The sequence below is a fragment of the Mustelus asterias genome, chromosome 22, assembly GCF_964213995.1.
Source record: "Mustelus asterias chromosome 22, sMusAst1.hap1.1, whole genome shotgun sequence".
Classification (NCBI taxonomy): Eukaryota; Metazoa; Chordata; class Chondrichthyes; order Carcharhiniformes; family Triakidae; genus Mustelus; species Mustelus asterias.
In genome coordinates, this window is record NC_135822.1 from 13,696,127 (window position 1) to 13,711,390 (window position 15,264).

Sequence of the window (15,264 nt, forward strand, 5' to 3'; positions counted from 1 at the left end):
CTGTCACTTAATAAAGTGTCCCATGGCACAGGAGCACTTAAAGCAAAATTTGACACTGAAGTAACATTAGGATAGATGATCAAAAGCATAGTCAAAGATGTTGACTTTAAGGATTATCTTAAAGGTTAAAGAGAGATTAAGCTGTAACGAGGTGGAGAGGTTTCGGAGGAGAATCACAGAGCTTGCAGACCAGGCAACTGAAGACACAGCCACCATTGGCGGAACAATTAAAATTGCAGATGCTCAAGAGGTCAACATTAGAGGGACGCAGATATCTCTAAGGACTGTGAAGCTGAGGGAGATACCAAAATAGAGAGGGATGAGACCATGGAGGATTTACCAACAAGCTTGAGAATCTTAAAATTGAGGTGTTGTTTAACAGGGAGCCAGTGGAGGCCAGTAAGCACAGGGCTGATGGGTCACAAGTAAGGACATGGGCAACAGAGTTTTGGATGAGTTTACAGAGGAAAGAATGTGGGAGGCCAACCAGAAGCATGATGGAATGCGCAAGTACGTAAGTAGCAAAGATGAGGGTTCCAGCAGCAGGTACATTGAGACAGGAGCAGAGTTGGGAAACCTTAGAAAGGTCCAAATAAGCAGTCTTAATGATAGCACAAACATGTGGTCAGAGTTCATCTCAGGGACAAGTATGACATCAAGATTGGGAGTAGTCTGATTCAGCCACAGACAGTTAACATGGAGAGGGATGGAGTTGGTCTTGGGGACAAAAGACATTCTTTGCTCAACCAGCAATATAAACCAAATAAGATTATTTCCTCACTCACCTACTGGCTTTTTTGTTTTAAGTCCGAGGTGACAAGTTGGTTACATAGAATTTAGAGTACAGAAAAAGACCATTTTGCCCAACTGGTCCATACTAGTGTTCATTCTTCACTCAGACCTTCTTTCACTCCATCTCATTTTATCATGAAATCCTGTTCCCTTCCCTATTCCATATCCAGCTTCCCCTTAAATGCATCTATCCAATCCCCTCAAGTTTTCCATATGAAGGCAAGTTGCACATTCTCAGCACTTTTTGGGTTAAAGTAGTTTCCGCTTAAATCTTTATTGGGTTTATTTATGCCTTTCTTATATTTATCACCTTGAGTTCTGGACTCCCCACAAGTAGAAGTATCTTTTCTACATTTGCCTGATGAAACACCTTGATAATCTTAAAGATCTCTCTTAGATCATACCCTCAGTCTTAGCTATTCTAGCAAAATTCAGACCATCACACAGGAGTTGTATCGGACAACGTTAAAATGCATTGGCATATGTATCATTTCTCTAAAGCCTAATGTTTCCAATATTCTAAATAAACCAACTGGCTGCATTTAATAGGCCATTGACTGGCCTCCAAATTTGAGGAGATTTCATTGCAATTCTCGATTGACCATTTACCTTTGGCGATACCTTTTTCACAGCCAATTACTTTTGTCCTTCCAGGTGTAAATACTGTGACAGGTCGTTCAGCATCTCCTCAAACTTACAAAGGCATGTCCGCAACATCCACAACAAAGAGAAGCCATTCAAATGTCACTTGTGCAACCGCTGTTTTGGGCAGCAAACCAACCTCGACCGCCACCTCAAGAAACATGAGAACGAGAGTATTCCAGGTATATCAGGATCACCTCCTTACTGGTTAACAGAAACTGTATCTGATGGGAATCTTCTGGGTATGGTGGTGTGATGATTAGGTTGTTGGATTAGTAATCCGGAAAACATAAGAACATAAGAACATAAGAAATAGGAGCAGGAGTAGGCCATCTAGCCCCTCGAGCCTGCCCCGCCATTCAATAAGATCATGGCTGATCTGACGTGGATCAGTACCACTTACCCGCCTGATCCCCATAACCCTTAATTCCCTTACCGATCAGGAATCCATCCATCCGCGCTTTAAACATATTCAGCGAGGTAGCCTCCACCACCTCAGTGGGCAGAGAATTCCAGAGATTCACCACCCTCTGGGAGAAGAAGTTCCTCCTCAACTCTGTCTTAAACCGACCCCCCTTTATTTTGAGGCTGTGTCCTCTAGTTTTATCTTCCTTACTAAGTGGAAAGAATCTCTCCGCCTCCACCCTATCCAGCCCCCGCATTATCTTATAAGTCTCCAAACATGAGTTCAAATTCCACCAAAGTAGTCTGAGAAATTGAATTCATTGAAAAAGGTTAAGAAATAAAAGTCTGGTGGTCAACAGAAGTGACCAAGAAGCTGTCACATTGTTGTAAAATCCCGCTGGTTCACTAATGTCCTTCAGAAAAGGACACCCTCCATTCTTACTCCATCTGGTCTAGTCCTAGTTAGCCTCCAGTCCCAGACCGACATGTGAAACTGCGATGAAAGCAAAATATTGCAGATGCTGGAAATCTGAAATGAAAACCGAAAATGCTGCAAAACTCAGCTGGTCAGGCAGGACCTGTGAAGAGCAGAAAGAGGATGAGGGGGGTGTTGAGCCTCAAGGAAGGGTGGGTCAGGCCTCAAGGAGCGGTTGGACCTCGCGGGCAGGTTGGGCCTCGCAGGGGGGAGGTCGGGCACTGGCGGAGGAGAGCTGGGGTGGTTGGGCCTCAGGCTCAGGGGTCGTCGGATCTGACCTGGTGGAGGGGTGGGGGAGGCGGTCTTATTGGGCCTTGCAGAGAGTAGGGGTGTGAGTCAGACCTGGCAGGGCAGGGGAAATGTCCTTGTGGTAGTTGGGAGAACCTCGTTGTATGGGGGCTTTCAGGGCGGCTAGGTGAAACCTATGTGGGTCGACAGGGGGGAAATCTCGTCAGGGGTGCTGTAGGGAGTCACCTGTGGGTTCATGGGAGGAACCCTGTGGGTGGTCATTGTGGGTCTGTGCAATAGTTATCCAGAAGTTAAAAGAGGTTTTAATTCTTTTGACTTTTTCTGGCTAATTGTTGGTGTAATCCAGTCCGCACCATCCAATGTTTGTGATTTAAGTCCCATTTTTCTCAGATGGTTCCCAGTGCAGGGCCTTTGCCCAGGGGATGTTTGCACTTAGGGGCAAATGCCATTCAAACCTCATCTGGGAACCACCGAAGAGGGTTCCCCAGCACATCTTAGAAATACCCCCAATACAATGCTGTGGAGTTTGGAAGTTATGGCCCAGTGTTTCAGGTGTGTGACCTTTCACCAGAACTGTGTTACGATGAAAGGTCACAGACCTAATTCTGTTTTTCCCTCCACAGATGCTGCCTGCCTTGCTAAGTATTTCCAGCATTTTCTGTTTTTATAGCAGTTCCAACTAGTCCCATACAGTTGTGAAGCCTTAAGCATGTGTTAACATCCTCAGTGCTGTGTGCTCCCATGGGAAAGGCCAAAAACAAAACCAAAGCCAATTAGGAGGGAAAATCTGGAAAAATTCCTCTCCAGTCCCTCTCTAGTTGATTGAATCTAGTCCAGGAGATCACTAGTCCATGTCATATTATTTGGAACCTATTTGATGTATGATCCAGTCCCCATCCCAAATAAAGCTCTCTTGAAGATGTATAGTCAAGCAACGCTCACCATTGATTCTTTGTAGCTGAGTTTCATTGCCACATTCCCGGTACCGATGCGGATTAGCACAAGTGCAACAGTCTTACCAAACAAAAATCTGCATGGCCTCATTATTTTGAAATGAAGGGTCAAAAGTAGTTTGAGAATTACAATGATTTGCACAAAATAATTCCAATTTCCTGTCGACGACCATCTGATTTCTTCCTTCTTTTTCAGTGAGCCAACATTCTGGGGTTTCATCCAATCACCTGGGCACCAGCGCATCTTCCCCAAACTCTGAGCTAGACAACACTGCACTTTTGGAGGAAAAGGAAGAGTCGTACTTTTCTGAAATCCGGAATTTTATTGGAAACAACGACCTCAGCCAGGCTTCCAGTTCAGCTGACAAAAGGTGAAATAGGCCTCTCAGAGTGGGTGGGAGACCAGGGAGGTGGGGTTCAGGGTCGGTGTCAGGCCTTAGGGCCTCTCGGAGTATTTGAGGAAAGCAGAGGCAAGTTCTTAAAAATTACGTAGACACAAGCGATTTTCGGGTCAATTCCTTGCCACTTGCTGATTCACCTATCACCCCCCTCCCAGTTTCCCATTACAAATCAACTGCACACAGAGGCCAATTAGGAAAAGCAGATTTTAATTAAATTGTACTAAATTTGAGATTCCTACTCCCAAAATGACCATCCTGTGACACTCATTGCACAAATAAGAGACAAACAAAAGCCAATCGCAGAGGTTGACGGTTTCACGGGGAATGGGTTTAGACCTGTCGGGTATCACTTTCACTGCCCATTCTAAAAGCATGAGCGTTCAATCCCGCAGCATATTTTGCCTCATTTATTTATAAGTGAATGTGATTCAATCGGTGGCATAGTTACATTTACACAAAGACAGGTTTGTGACTCCATTGATTGACATACCCACCATGAGGGAGGCCCAGTCTCTGCACACCTCTCCACATCATCAAACAACTGAGTTTGGGACCTCAGTTGGAACTGGTATCACACATTAGCGTTCCCACATGTTGTGTCAGTCTGCCATCCAGTATTTTATGCTTAGAAGGTTTAAATACACTGCACTGAATAACTCCCTAATCACCATCTACCAATGCTGTACACTTACTGCTGGCTCTAGTCACTTCTTGTTACCCCACTTTAGATTGTAAAGCTGCTTGAAGCAACACTGGACCATTTTAGGTCACTTTCCTCCTCGACTGTCATCAGTTCTGCTCTAATGGCTTCATGTCTGGAATGTTCTCACAGCTGGGATTTCCCACTGAAGAGACCAATAGCTGGAGTGGGGATGGGCGGGGTGTGGAAATGGCCATTTTGGCAGCCGGTGGGAACTGGGGACACATTTTATTGACAGCAGCTAATAAATAGGTTCTCCAGGGCAGCCAACTCCATTAAGCATGACTGCCAGCCCTCCAGGAAGTGAAAGTGGGTTGCGGGTGGGTGGAGGTGGAAAAGGGTTGGGTGGGGGGTGGGGAACCCAATCGACTAGCAACTTCCACCCATCAGCTATAAAGCATAAGACAAGGTAACAAGGCGACACACCAGTAAGTGTACAGGTATCTACATTTAAACCCAAATCATGATGATTCAAGGTTAAACTTACAGGTCTCCTGTAGTATTGCTCATTGCAAATCAACTGTTAGGTGATCTTACAACAACTGTGTACTGCATTGAACGGTTAAACTGGAGCTGTACTTCACCTGACCAAACCATTTAACATAGCAAAGTCTAATTGCAGTAACACATTCTTTAACTAATTTTTGTCTTATTCTTGGTGGTGAGGGAGGTACTTGTAAACTGTCCAGGTCAGAAGAAATCAGTGCAATGTTTTCTTTCTTTCTTTAATTTAGTTTTGAAACTTTGAATTGTGACCAACATATGCTAGATTCAGGATTTTATAGGTGTGGATGGGACTGCCTATGTGTTGTCTTGTATACCTGTAGAGTTATAAACTGTGCTGTACCGGAATAGCCTTTGTGCTCAACTCTGAAGTCGCTTTGCCTGATATCGCCACATGTTCTCCTTTTTAGTCTTTTGACATTTCAGTGACACAGTCATTCGAAATGGGAGCATGGAAGCCATTTCCCTCTTGTAACTTCCTTGTTCCAATGTAATTCTGGATTCTTTCCCATAAATAGACATTTGATGGTGGATTTCTGTTCGGTATGTATTCTCCAATAGGAAAACAGCCTTTTATTGGAACCAGGTCCTGTTAGCTAACATGAACTGACTGTATACATCAGTGCAGAATGCCACCCATTAAAACGATTCATGGAGAAGAAATGCAGACAGAAAGAGACACAGCTTCAGGAGCCTGACTGTGCTTTAGTGTTATTTATTTTGCTTTCTGTCAATTTTTGTTTTGCTGAATTCCAATCTTGCCAGACCTTCATAATGACAACAAATTACTTCATCATTGAATCAATTACTGTCACTTCTCATATTCTTATCCACGATACAGCTCACAGACGAGCGCCCTCCTTTTGGCTTTATTTCATGCTCACTGCATTATTGAGAACTTCTTTCTCCACCTTTTACAGTCCCAAAATAGATCTAGACTCGCATTGAGTTATAGAAAAAGAAGAAAGAACTTGCATTCGTACAACAACTTTCACAACCCCAATGAAGCACTTTGAAGAATGGTTACCATTGTAATGTCGGAAATGTAGCAGCCAACCTGTGTACAGCAAGATCCCACAAACAGTAATGTGGTAATGACCTGATCATTTGTTTTAATGATGTTGGTTAAGGAATAAATATTGGTGAGGACATTGGGGGCAACTGCTCTGTTCTTATTCAAATAGTGCCATGGGAACTTTTACATCCAACTGAGAGAGGAGTGGGGACCTTAGTTTAACATCTTATTCAAAAAACAGTATCTCCAAGTGCTCCATGATTACTGTACTAGGTGTGTCAGCCTATATTATGGGCTCAAGCATGCGGAGCGGTGTTTGTATCTTTGTCCTCAGACAAAAGTGCTACTTCTGAGCCATCGCTGGCACTTAAAGAATGCTGCTTTTGGGGATCCCTAGGTCAATTCATCTTAATTACACTTTTACAGCACTGTAACGTTCACCACCAACACTGTCCTCATTCTCCTCACATCCTTTCTCTCTATTTGTTAGAGGTGACACAAGCCTGTGACTGTAATATTTTTATTAAGCTCTGTGTAGCAGAGGCTGATCATGTCCATGTTGCTTCACCAAGTAAGGTATAAGCGATGTGAGGTTATCCTCATATGGGATATTTTTGGGAAATTGTAAAGAACTCTCAGTCAGTCCATAGGAATCGGCCAAGTATCAATGTTGCATGCGTTTGCATATAATTTCCTCCCACCTCACCACTTTTGCCCCTTACTGTCTTCCTTCTCTACTGGAGTAGGTTGCATTGATGATAACCATCCTCTAGTTCCTCACTCATGTAAGAGTGTTTGTTGGCAGGGTATAACATTGTGAGGGACATCAGATCTGAGCCCGATCCTGTCCTTATCTGAAGCCTAGATGGGCTGCAGTGGCTCTGGGCCCCAGATTGAACACCTCTCTAACACTTCCTTCACTAATCTGCATTTGAAAAACTATCATTGCACTTTACATATGGGGAACATGGAAGACGTACCCCAGAAAGCCTTCCTAAAAAATCATTCCTCACAACGAATCATCACCCTTTGGAGAACAGGAAGCGAAAGTAGAGGGGGAGTAAAATTCCAGAAAAGAAAACAATTCCTATTTACAGTGTCACTGAGAAAATGTTGCGGTTTTCAGCAGTGAAAGTATTATTTCAAACTCAGCCTCAAATATCCACCTCTACTGACCTCTAATGTCTGAAACTGAGCACTGCAACAGCACCAAATCAACCCACACATGATAACAGGCAAGCATGTAAGTGATGTCTTGTTACTGTATAAAATATTGAAAGATAATTCGAAATTTAGAACTCCTTTTTGAATTGACATGAATTTTGATGTATTGTTTTCCCCATTACTGTGTAAATATCTCGATATTGGGATGAATTTATTGACGCTTAAGGCACGGAATTATAATGTACCACAAGAACATGTTAGGAATCCAGGCACAGAGGGCATACATTTAACCTGATTTTCTGTGCACTAATGGCTTTCTTCCTCATCCCACCTCAGCCCATTATGCAATGTATTCTGTCCATGACTGCTTCATTCTTGCATTTGTTGCTGTATTTTAATGAAATAAATATATTGTGGGTGATTCTCCAGTCCTGTCAGATGGACCGCGGGAACCCTGATGCCCTGCTGAATGGGGCATCGACCAAAAATCAGAATTCCCACTGGGAGTGAAGGCAATCGGGATTCACCCGCCCCGCCTGCCCTGATTTTTATTCAAAACCCTTGTTTTAAATCTCATGGCACGGTGGCACAGTGGTTAGCACTGCTGCCTCACAGCGCCAGGGACCTGGGTTCAATTCCAGCCTTGGGTCACTGTCTATGTGGAGTTTGCACGTTCTCCCCATGTCTGCGTGGGTTTCCTCCGGGTGCTCCGGTTTCCTCCCACAGTCCAAAGATGTGCAGGTGAGGTTGATTGACCTGAGTGTCAGGGGGATTAGCAGGGTAAATATGTGGGGTTATGGGGATAGGGCCTGCGTGGGATTGTGGTCGGTGCAGACTCGATGGGCCAAATGGCCTCCTTCTGCACTGTAGAGATTCTATGATTCGATGAAAACAGACTTAAAGCCTGATTCAGTACCCTCTCGCCATTCACCCGCCTGCCCATGGGGAACTGCACCAGGCTGGTAATGATGCTAGTACAGAACTGGCATGCTGGACCCCGAGGAGGGTTAAGGAGCTAGGTCTAGTGGCCATTTGCCCTCTGCAAAGGGTTCCCCAAGGATCCTTGGGGATGGGGTGGGCTCAGGTGGGTTTGGATTGAGGGCAAGGGATTGATCTCCGCAATGTCCCCTGGAATAGGGGCCCTGTGGCTTGACCACCCTTTCTACCCCTAGCAGATCTGAAGTTTGCTCCTGGCATAATGATTTCAGGTAGCTCTGTGATCAACATTGAAGTGGCCTGGTCATTTTAATCTCTATGTCCCCTGGACAGCTGGCAGGCTTTTAAATCACAGCAGCACTCCATTCTGCAGCAGGGATTTCCCTTTCACTCTGTCAGAAGCTGCAGGTGTGAGCAGACCTCTTTGAAGTGCTCTGACAGAGAGGAGATGTCAATTTCACTGGGTCGGGGTGGGGGAGGGGGTTCCCTTCTCTACAGCTGTTCACTTAGCCCCAATCTATTCACACAGCTTTTATTTGAATTCTCTGAGCCTTCCTGGAAAGCTCAAATGCTTTGAAACCTTCTTTATTCCATTGAAAACTTCGGATCTCTTTCAATTTCATCACGCAGTGAAGTCGGCTTTGATTCACAGCTTGAATGGTTTTCTACTCAGCTTCCAGTAATTTGTGTTCATTTGCTTTTCCCTTCACGGTTGCATGCATCTGAAGTACCCTCCCCTCCACATTGTTCCTAACCACAATGTTTACAAAGATTCTAAGCCTGATTGACATTGTGCTTTCTTGAAAGGGAGTAAGTGGTCTGCAAAAGAGGTGAAACTAGTTATTCCCTTTGAAGAAACCACATCCCAGGGAATAGTGCGGTGATCAACCCTTTGCCAGGATGTCAGTGCCAGGGTGCTGGGGCCAGTGCACCATTGGCACTGATCAGCAGTGGGGGGGGGAGCACCATTTCCGGTTTGGAGAAGGGGTGCATCTCTGCGAATGCAGAGATCAGGGCGCCCTTTATAAATGACGTCACGATCTCTGAACAGTTGAGCTGGCCGATGTGTTTCGGAGGGTACATATATTTGCATCCATCAGATGAATCCCACCATTTTCACACCAGTGAAAGCAGGCCCATTATTGATTGAGACTATCAGTGTTCTTCCATGCTGCTTTTTATACGTAGTGTTTTTTTCCCCTCTGCTGAGATGGAATTGATCTCAATTAAGTTAATCCATCTGGAAGTGCAACCAAGTCACAATCCCTGGATGAAAATCTTCATCTGTTCCAATTCCCTTCCCCAGATAACTTAAATGCGCTGCTGCAAGTTATTGGTTCAAGCATCACACTAGGATCTGATGAAAGGTCAGCAAACTGAAACGTTTAATTCTGTTACTGTCTTCACAGATTCTGCCTGACCCTTTGAGTATTGTAAGAAGTCTCACAACACCAAGTTAAAGTCCAACAGGTTTATTTGGTAGCAGAAGCCACTAGCTTTCAGAGCGCTGCTCCTTCGTCAGGTGAGTGGGATTTCAGTTCACAAACAGGGCATATAAAGACACAAACTCAATTTACAGAATAATGGTTGGAATGCGAGTCTTTACAGGTAATCAAGTTTTAAAGGTACAGACAATGTGAGTGGAGAGAGGGTTAAGCACAGGTTAAAGAGATGTGTATTGTCTCCAGCCAGGACAGTTAGTGAGATTTTGCAAGCCCAGGTATGTGGTGGGGGTTACAGATAGTGTGACATGAACCCAAGATCCCGGTTGAGGCCGTCCTCATGTGTGCGGAACTTGGCTATCAGTCTCTGCTCAGCAACTCTGCGTTGTCATGTATCGTGAAGGCCGCCTTGGAGAACGAATGCCCGTAAGCGTTCTCCAAGGCGGCCTTCACGACACACGACAGCGCAGAGTCGCTGAGCAGAGACTGATAGCCAAGTTCCGCACACATGAGAACGGCCTCAACCGGGATCTTGGGATCACATCACACTATCTGTAACCCCCACGACTTGCCTGGGCTTGCAAAATCTCACTAACTGTCCTGGCTGGAGACAATACTCATCTCTTTAACTTGTGCTTAACCCTCTCTCCACTCACATTGTCTGCACCTTTAAGACTTGATTACCTGTAAAGACTCGCATTCCAACCATTATTTTGTAAATTGAGTTTGTCTCTTTATATGTCCTGTTTGTGAACTGAAATCCCACTCACCTGACGAAGGAGCAGCGCTCTGAAAGCGAGTGGCTTCTGCTACCAAATAAACCTGTTGGACTCTAACCTGGTGTTGTGAGACTTCTTACTGTGTTTATCCCAGTCCAACGCTGGCACCTCCACATCTTTGAGTATTTACAGCATTTACTGCTTTTACTTCAAAGAGCTTCATTGCTCGTGCTGTGCTTTGAGATGTTATCAAGAAATGTGCTAAGAAGCTAGCTAAATGCAAGATTATTTTGAAAGGACACCTTTATATACAGAGCTCAATAAAAGAATTGAGTTCAGCTGTGAGGAATTAATGATGAATCTCCCCCTTCTATTTTTTAGTCTCAGCCCGAGCATCATTCTAATCACATAAAGTGATTCAAACTTTAAAACCCAAACCTCTGAGAATATGTTCATCCCCGTGTGCCAGCGGTACCAAGTTTGCTCCAGTAAGGGCACTGATTCTATGCTACAGTTTATAAACTGTATTTTCTTTTATTGGGTCTGTGGTTGTGATATGGCTCAGTTAATGCCCCTCCTAGTCCTAGGTTTGAAAAATAAAATCTACTGCCACAGAAATGCAAATAAACCATAGCCAGCCCAGTTCATTTAAGAAAGAAAAACTTGCATTTATGCAATGACTTTCCTGATCCCCTTTGCATTTTACAGCTAACTAATTACTAGCCAGTGTTATGTAGGCAAGTGCAATTGTCAATTTGTGTGCTCATCAAAGTTTCTCAAACAACAGTGGTATAAGCAACTGGTTAATCTGTTTTAATTGCTTTGATTAAAGGACAAATGTTAGCCTGGACACTGGGGAACAAATTTGCCATAAATAGGTCCAGGCAGCAGGTGACCGAGGGAGTCGTCCAACCCAATTGTCTATCCCTCTACCGTGGCTACATTCGCAGCCGGATGTCCCTGGAGAGGGAACATGCAGTGTTTGAGGGCACTGCTGATGCCTTCCATGCCCACTGGGCAGTGCAGGGGCCAGGGTGTATTATCGACCCCTTTAATCACGTTTTAGTTTGATGTTTTAAGTTTCCTTTCTACTTTGTCTTTTGTTTCGGGCAGTTCCCTTTTTGGGGGATGCCCCTATTAATTTGTCCCTCAGTTAATTTGATTTAGTTTAATTGTTTAGTCAAAAGTATTGACACTGGAGAAAACTTATTTGCTCTTCTTTGAATATGCCATAGGACCTTTTACATCCATGTGTGAGGACAGACAGGGCCTCAGTCCAGTGTCTCATCAGAAAGGCAGCACCTCTGACAATGCATCACTCTTCAGAAGTGCACTGGAGTGTCACCTAGATTATCATAGAATCATAAGATTGTTACAGCACAGAAGGAGACCATTCAGCTCATCATAATTTTGCTGGTTCTTTGGAAAAGAAACTCACCTAGTTGTACTCTTTCACCTTTTCCCTGAGCTCTGCAAATTATTTATCTTCAGATAATTATCCACTTTCCTTTTGAAGGCCTCTTTTGAATCTACCTCCACCACACTCTCAGGTAGTGCATTCCGGATTCGAACCATGCACTGCATAAAAACATTTTTCATCATGTCACCATTGCTTCATTTGCCAATCACCTTAAATCAGCCTCCTCCGTTTCTTGACCTTTCTGCCAACAGGAACAGTTTCTCCAGAGCATTCTCGAGTTTGAAAATCTTTATCAAATAACTTTTCTTCTATTGGGAAAACAGGCCCAGTTTCTCCAATATACCGCATAGGTGAAGTTTTTTCACCCTTGGAGCCATTCTCATAAATCTTTGCTGCATCCTCTCTATTGCCTTCACATCCTTCTTAAAATGTTGTGCCCAGAAGTGGACAAAATACTCCAGTGGAGGCTGAACAAGTGTTTTACACAGGCTCATCACAACTTCCTTCCATTTCTAACAATACGCTAAATGTAACTACTCCAGATGATCTGTAGTGGATCAAGAAGGTGACTCATCACCCTCTTCTCAAAAGCATTTAGGCTTGAGCAACAAATGCTGGCATTGTCAAGGAAAGAAGAATCATTTTTTAAAAATCCTCAATGCCCCTTATTTATACAGTCCTGGATCCTGTATGTTTTATTAACCACTTTCTCAGCCTGATCTGCCACCTTCAATGAAAGCTCCCAGATCCCTCTGCTCCTGAATCCCTTTCAGAATTGCACCTTTAGTTTACATTGTCGTTCCTAATTCTTCCTACAATGAATCAATTCACATTTCTCTGCATTAAATTTTATCTGTTACAACTGCCACTTCTGCCCGTTTGACCAGTTTAAGCCCTGTTGAAGTTTATCACTATCCTCGTCACAGTTCACAATATTTTCAAGTTTTGTGTCATCTGCAAATTTTGAAATTACACTCTCTACATCAAAGGCGAGCTCGTTAATATAGATCAAGAGAGGCAGTGATCTTAAGGCCACCCACAGGAAACCCCTTTATATATCTTCCTCCATCCCGAAAAACCACTACTCTTTTTTCTACTGTCATTTAGCTAATTTCCTATCCATGTTGTCATTGTACCTTTTAATCCATGGGCTTCAACTTTGCTGGCATTGCCTGTTATGTGGTACATTATCACATGTCTTTTGGAAGCCCGTATACACCATATCAACTGCAGGACCTTCGTCAACCATCACAGTCATAGGGGTGAATTTTATATAAAATAAAGTGGGTAGCCGGCCCACCGTATTCCTGCCCACCCCTGACATGTCCTCCAATTTAAGGGCAATGGGTGGGGTGTCAGGCAGTCTGTCCAGCCCATTGGCTTATTGAGCTCCTTTGCTGGGATCTCCAATCTGTACTGGACCAAAATGCCTGAATTAATTGGCGAGCCCTACTTAAGATTTACCCCATAGATTCATTTGCGACACACAAGAAGGCCAAATGGTCCATCAACTCCCTGCCAGCTTTCTTCAGAGCAGTCCAGTCAGACTCACTCCCCCACTCTATTCCCATAAATCTGCAAGTTTAGTAGCTTCAAGTGCCAATTTAATTTCCTTTTGAAATCATCGATTGTTTCCATTTCTATTTTGTGAGCAGCCTGTTACAGGCCATTACCGCTCTGCATAAAAAAAACTCCTCCTCACATTCCCCCTGCATCACTTGCTCAAAGTCTTAATTCTGTATTACCTCATCTTTGTATGATCTGCTAATGGGAACAGTTTTATCTAAACTTGCCACAATTTTGTACACTTTTATCAAATCTTCCCTCAATCTCCTTTGCTCCAAGAAGAACAATCCCAGCTTTTCCAACACAGCCGTATGACTAACATCTCTCTTCTCTGTCTCTTCTGTACTCTCTCAAGGACCCTCACACCTTTTCTAAAGTAAAACTTTTCAAAAGTAAGACTAAAACTGGACACACCCCCCAAGTACTCCAGTTAGGGCCTAACCAGAGCTTTATAAATGCTCAGCACAGTTTCACTGTGTTCACAATTAATGCCTCTATCTATGAATCCCAAGATCACATATGCCTTGTGTGGTGAACCATAGATGGTTACCACTATGGGTACTTGTACATATGTTACTCTCGTTACTGTTGGGGTTAGGGTTGGGGTGTTCCACCTGTTAGCATTGTTCTGTGGTACACTCCCTTTGGCTCCGCCTTCTTACAGGAGTATAAAGGTCACTGCTACTTCCTAGTGGCCCTTAGTCTGGGATAGTATTGTTAAGCAGTATGCTCTATTCTTGTTGTGAATAAAAGCCTTTATTCCCGGGTACGTCCTAGCCTCCCGAGTGAATTAATCGCGCATCAATTTTATTCACAACAAAATACCGAAAATTTTGTTAGAAGAAAAATGGAGCAGATGCTGAAACCCGATCGGCTAACCTTGAATCCGCGTGCCGCGGGAGTATCGAATACTTTCGACCATTGGTTGAAGTGTTTCCAGGATTACATCGACGCCTCGACAGCAGTCCAGACCAACGCCGACAGATTGCGGGTCCTCCACGCAAGGGTGATGCAACAATCCGTGATTCCCAAGATTACAAAGAGGCCATCGAATTACTCAAGAAGCTGTACCATAAACAGCCGAACGAAATTCATGCTCGTCACCTATTAGCCACTCGATGGCGGCAGCCCGGCGAAATGACGGGACAGTACCTGCCCGAACTTCAACAGCTAGCCAGAGCCTGCAATTGCAAGGAGGTGTCGGCTACTCAATACACCAATGATCTGATCCGAGATGCATTCGTGGCGGGAGTCGGCTCATCCTATATTCACCTGCGGCTGCTAGAGCAGGGTAACTTGGACCTGGCTAAGACGGTAGAATTGGCCGATGCAATGGAAACGGCCTCCAGAAGTCTTGAAACCTACCCCACCGACAACGTGGGAACATCGTGGCAAGGACAGCCACCGCCTCAACTGTACCCGGCGGCTCCTCGGAACTGCGCGATAATGCTCTCAACTTCAGACCTGACGGCTGCGGCAGCTCCTGGAGGCCCACGGTGCTATTTCTGTGGATTGGTGAAGCACCCTCGTCAGAGATGTCCGGCCAGGACGGTGTTTTGCTCCGCCTGTGGGAAGAAAGGGCACTGTGCAAAAGTGTGCCGAGCAAAGACCCCTTCCAAGCCTAGCAGTGCTGCGTGTGACTCCCCAGGATCCATCTCCTCATCTCCGGCCTCGTCGATGTCTTCAGCCACGTGCGATTCATGGTCACTGCCATTTCCTATATCGACGATGCATGCCACGTGCGACCTGCGGGTGCCGCCGCTTTCAACATCATCGACCACGTGCGATTCGTGGGCGCAGCCATTTTGGTCAACATCGGCCGCAGAAGACCAGGAGGGGTCCTCGTCGTCGGCTATCTCAGCAGCCTACAGTTACACTCGG

General features: G+C 44.7%; 1 protein-coding gene across 1 annotated transcript in view; it reads left to right on the forward strand.

Moving 5' to 3' along the window:
* Positions 1-15,264, forward strand: part of prdm16 (PR domain containing 16) — a 90,657-nt gene that overhangs the window by 53,398 nt on the left and 21,995 nt on the right. Inside the window, 2 exon segments of the mRNA XM_078238520.1 lie at positions 1,447-1,607; positions 3,713-3,896. Coding sequence (XP_078094646.1) covers positions 1,447-1,607; positions 3,713-3,896 — 345 coding nt within the window.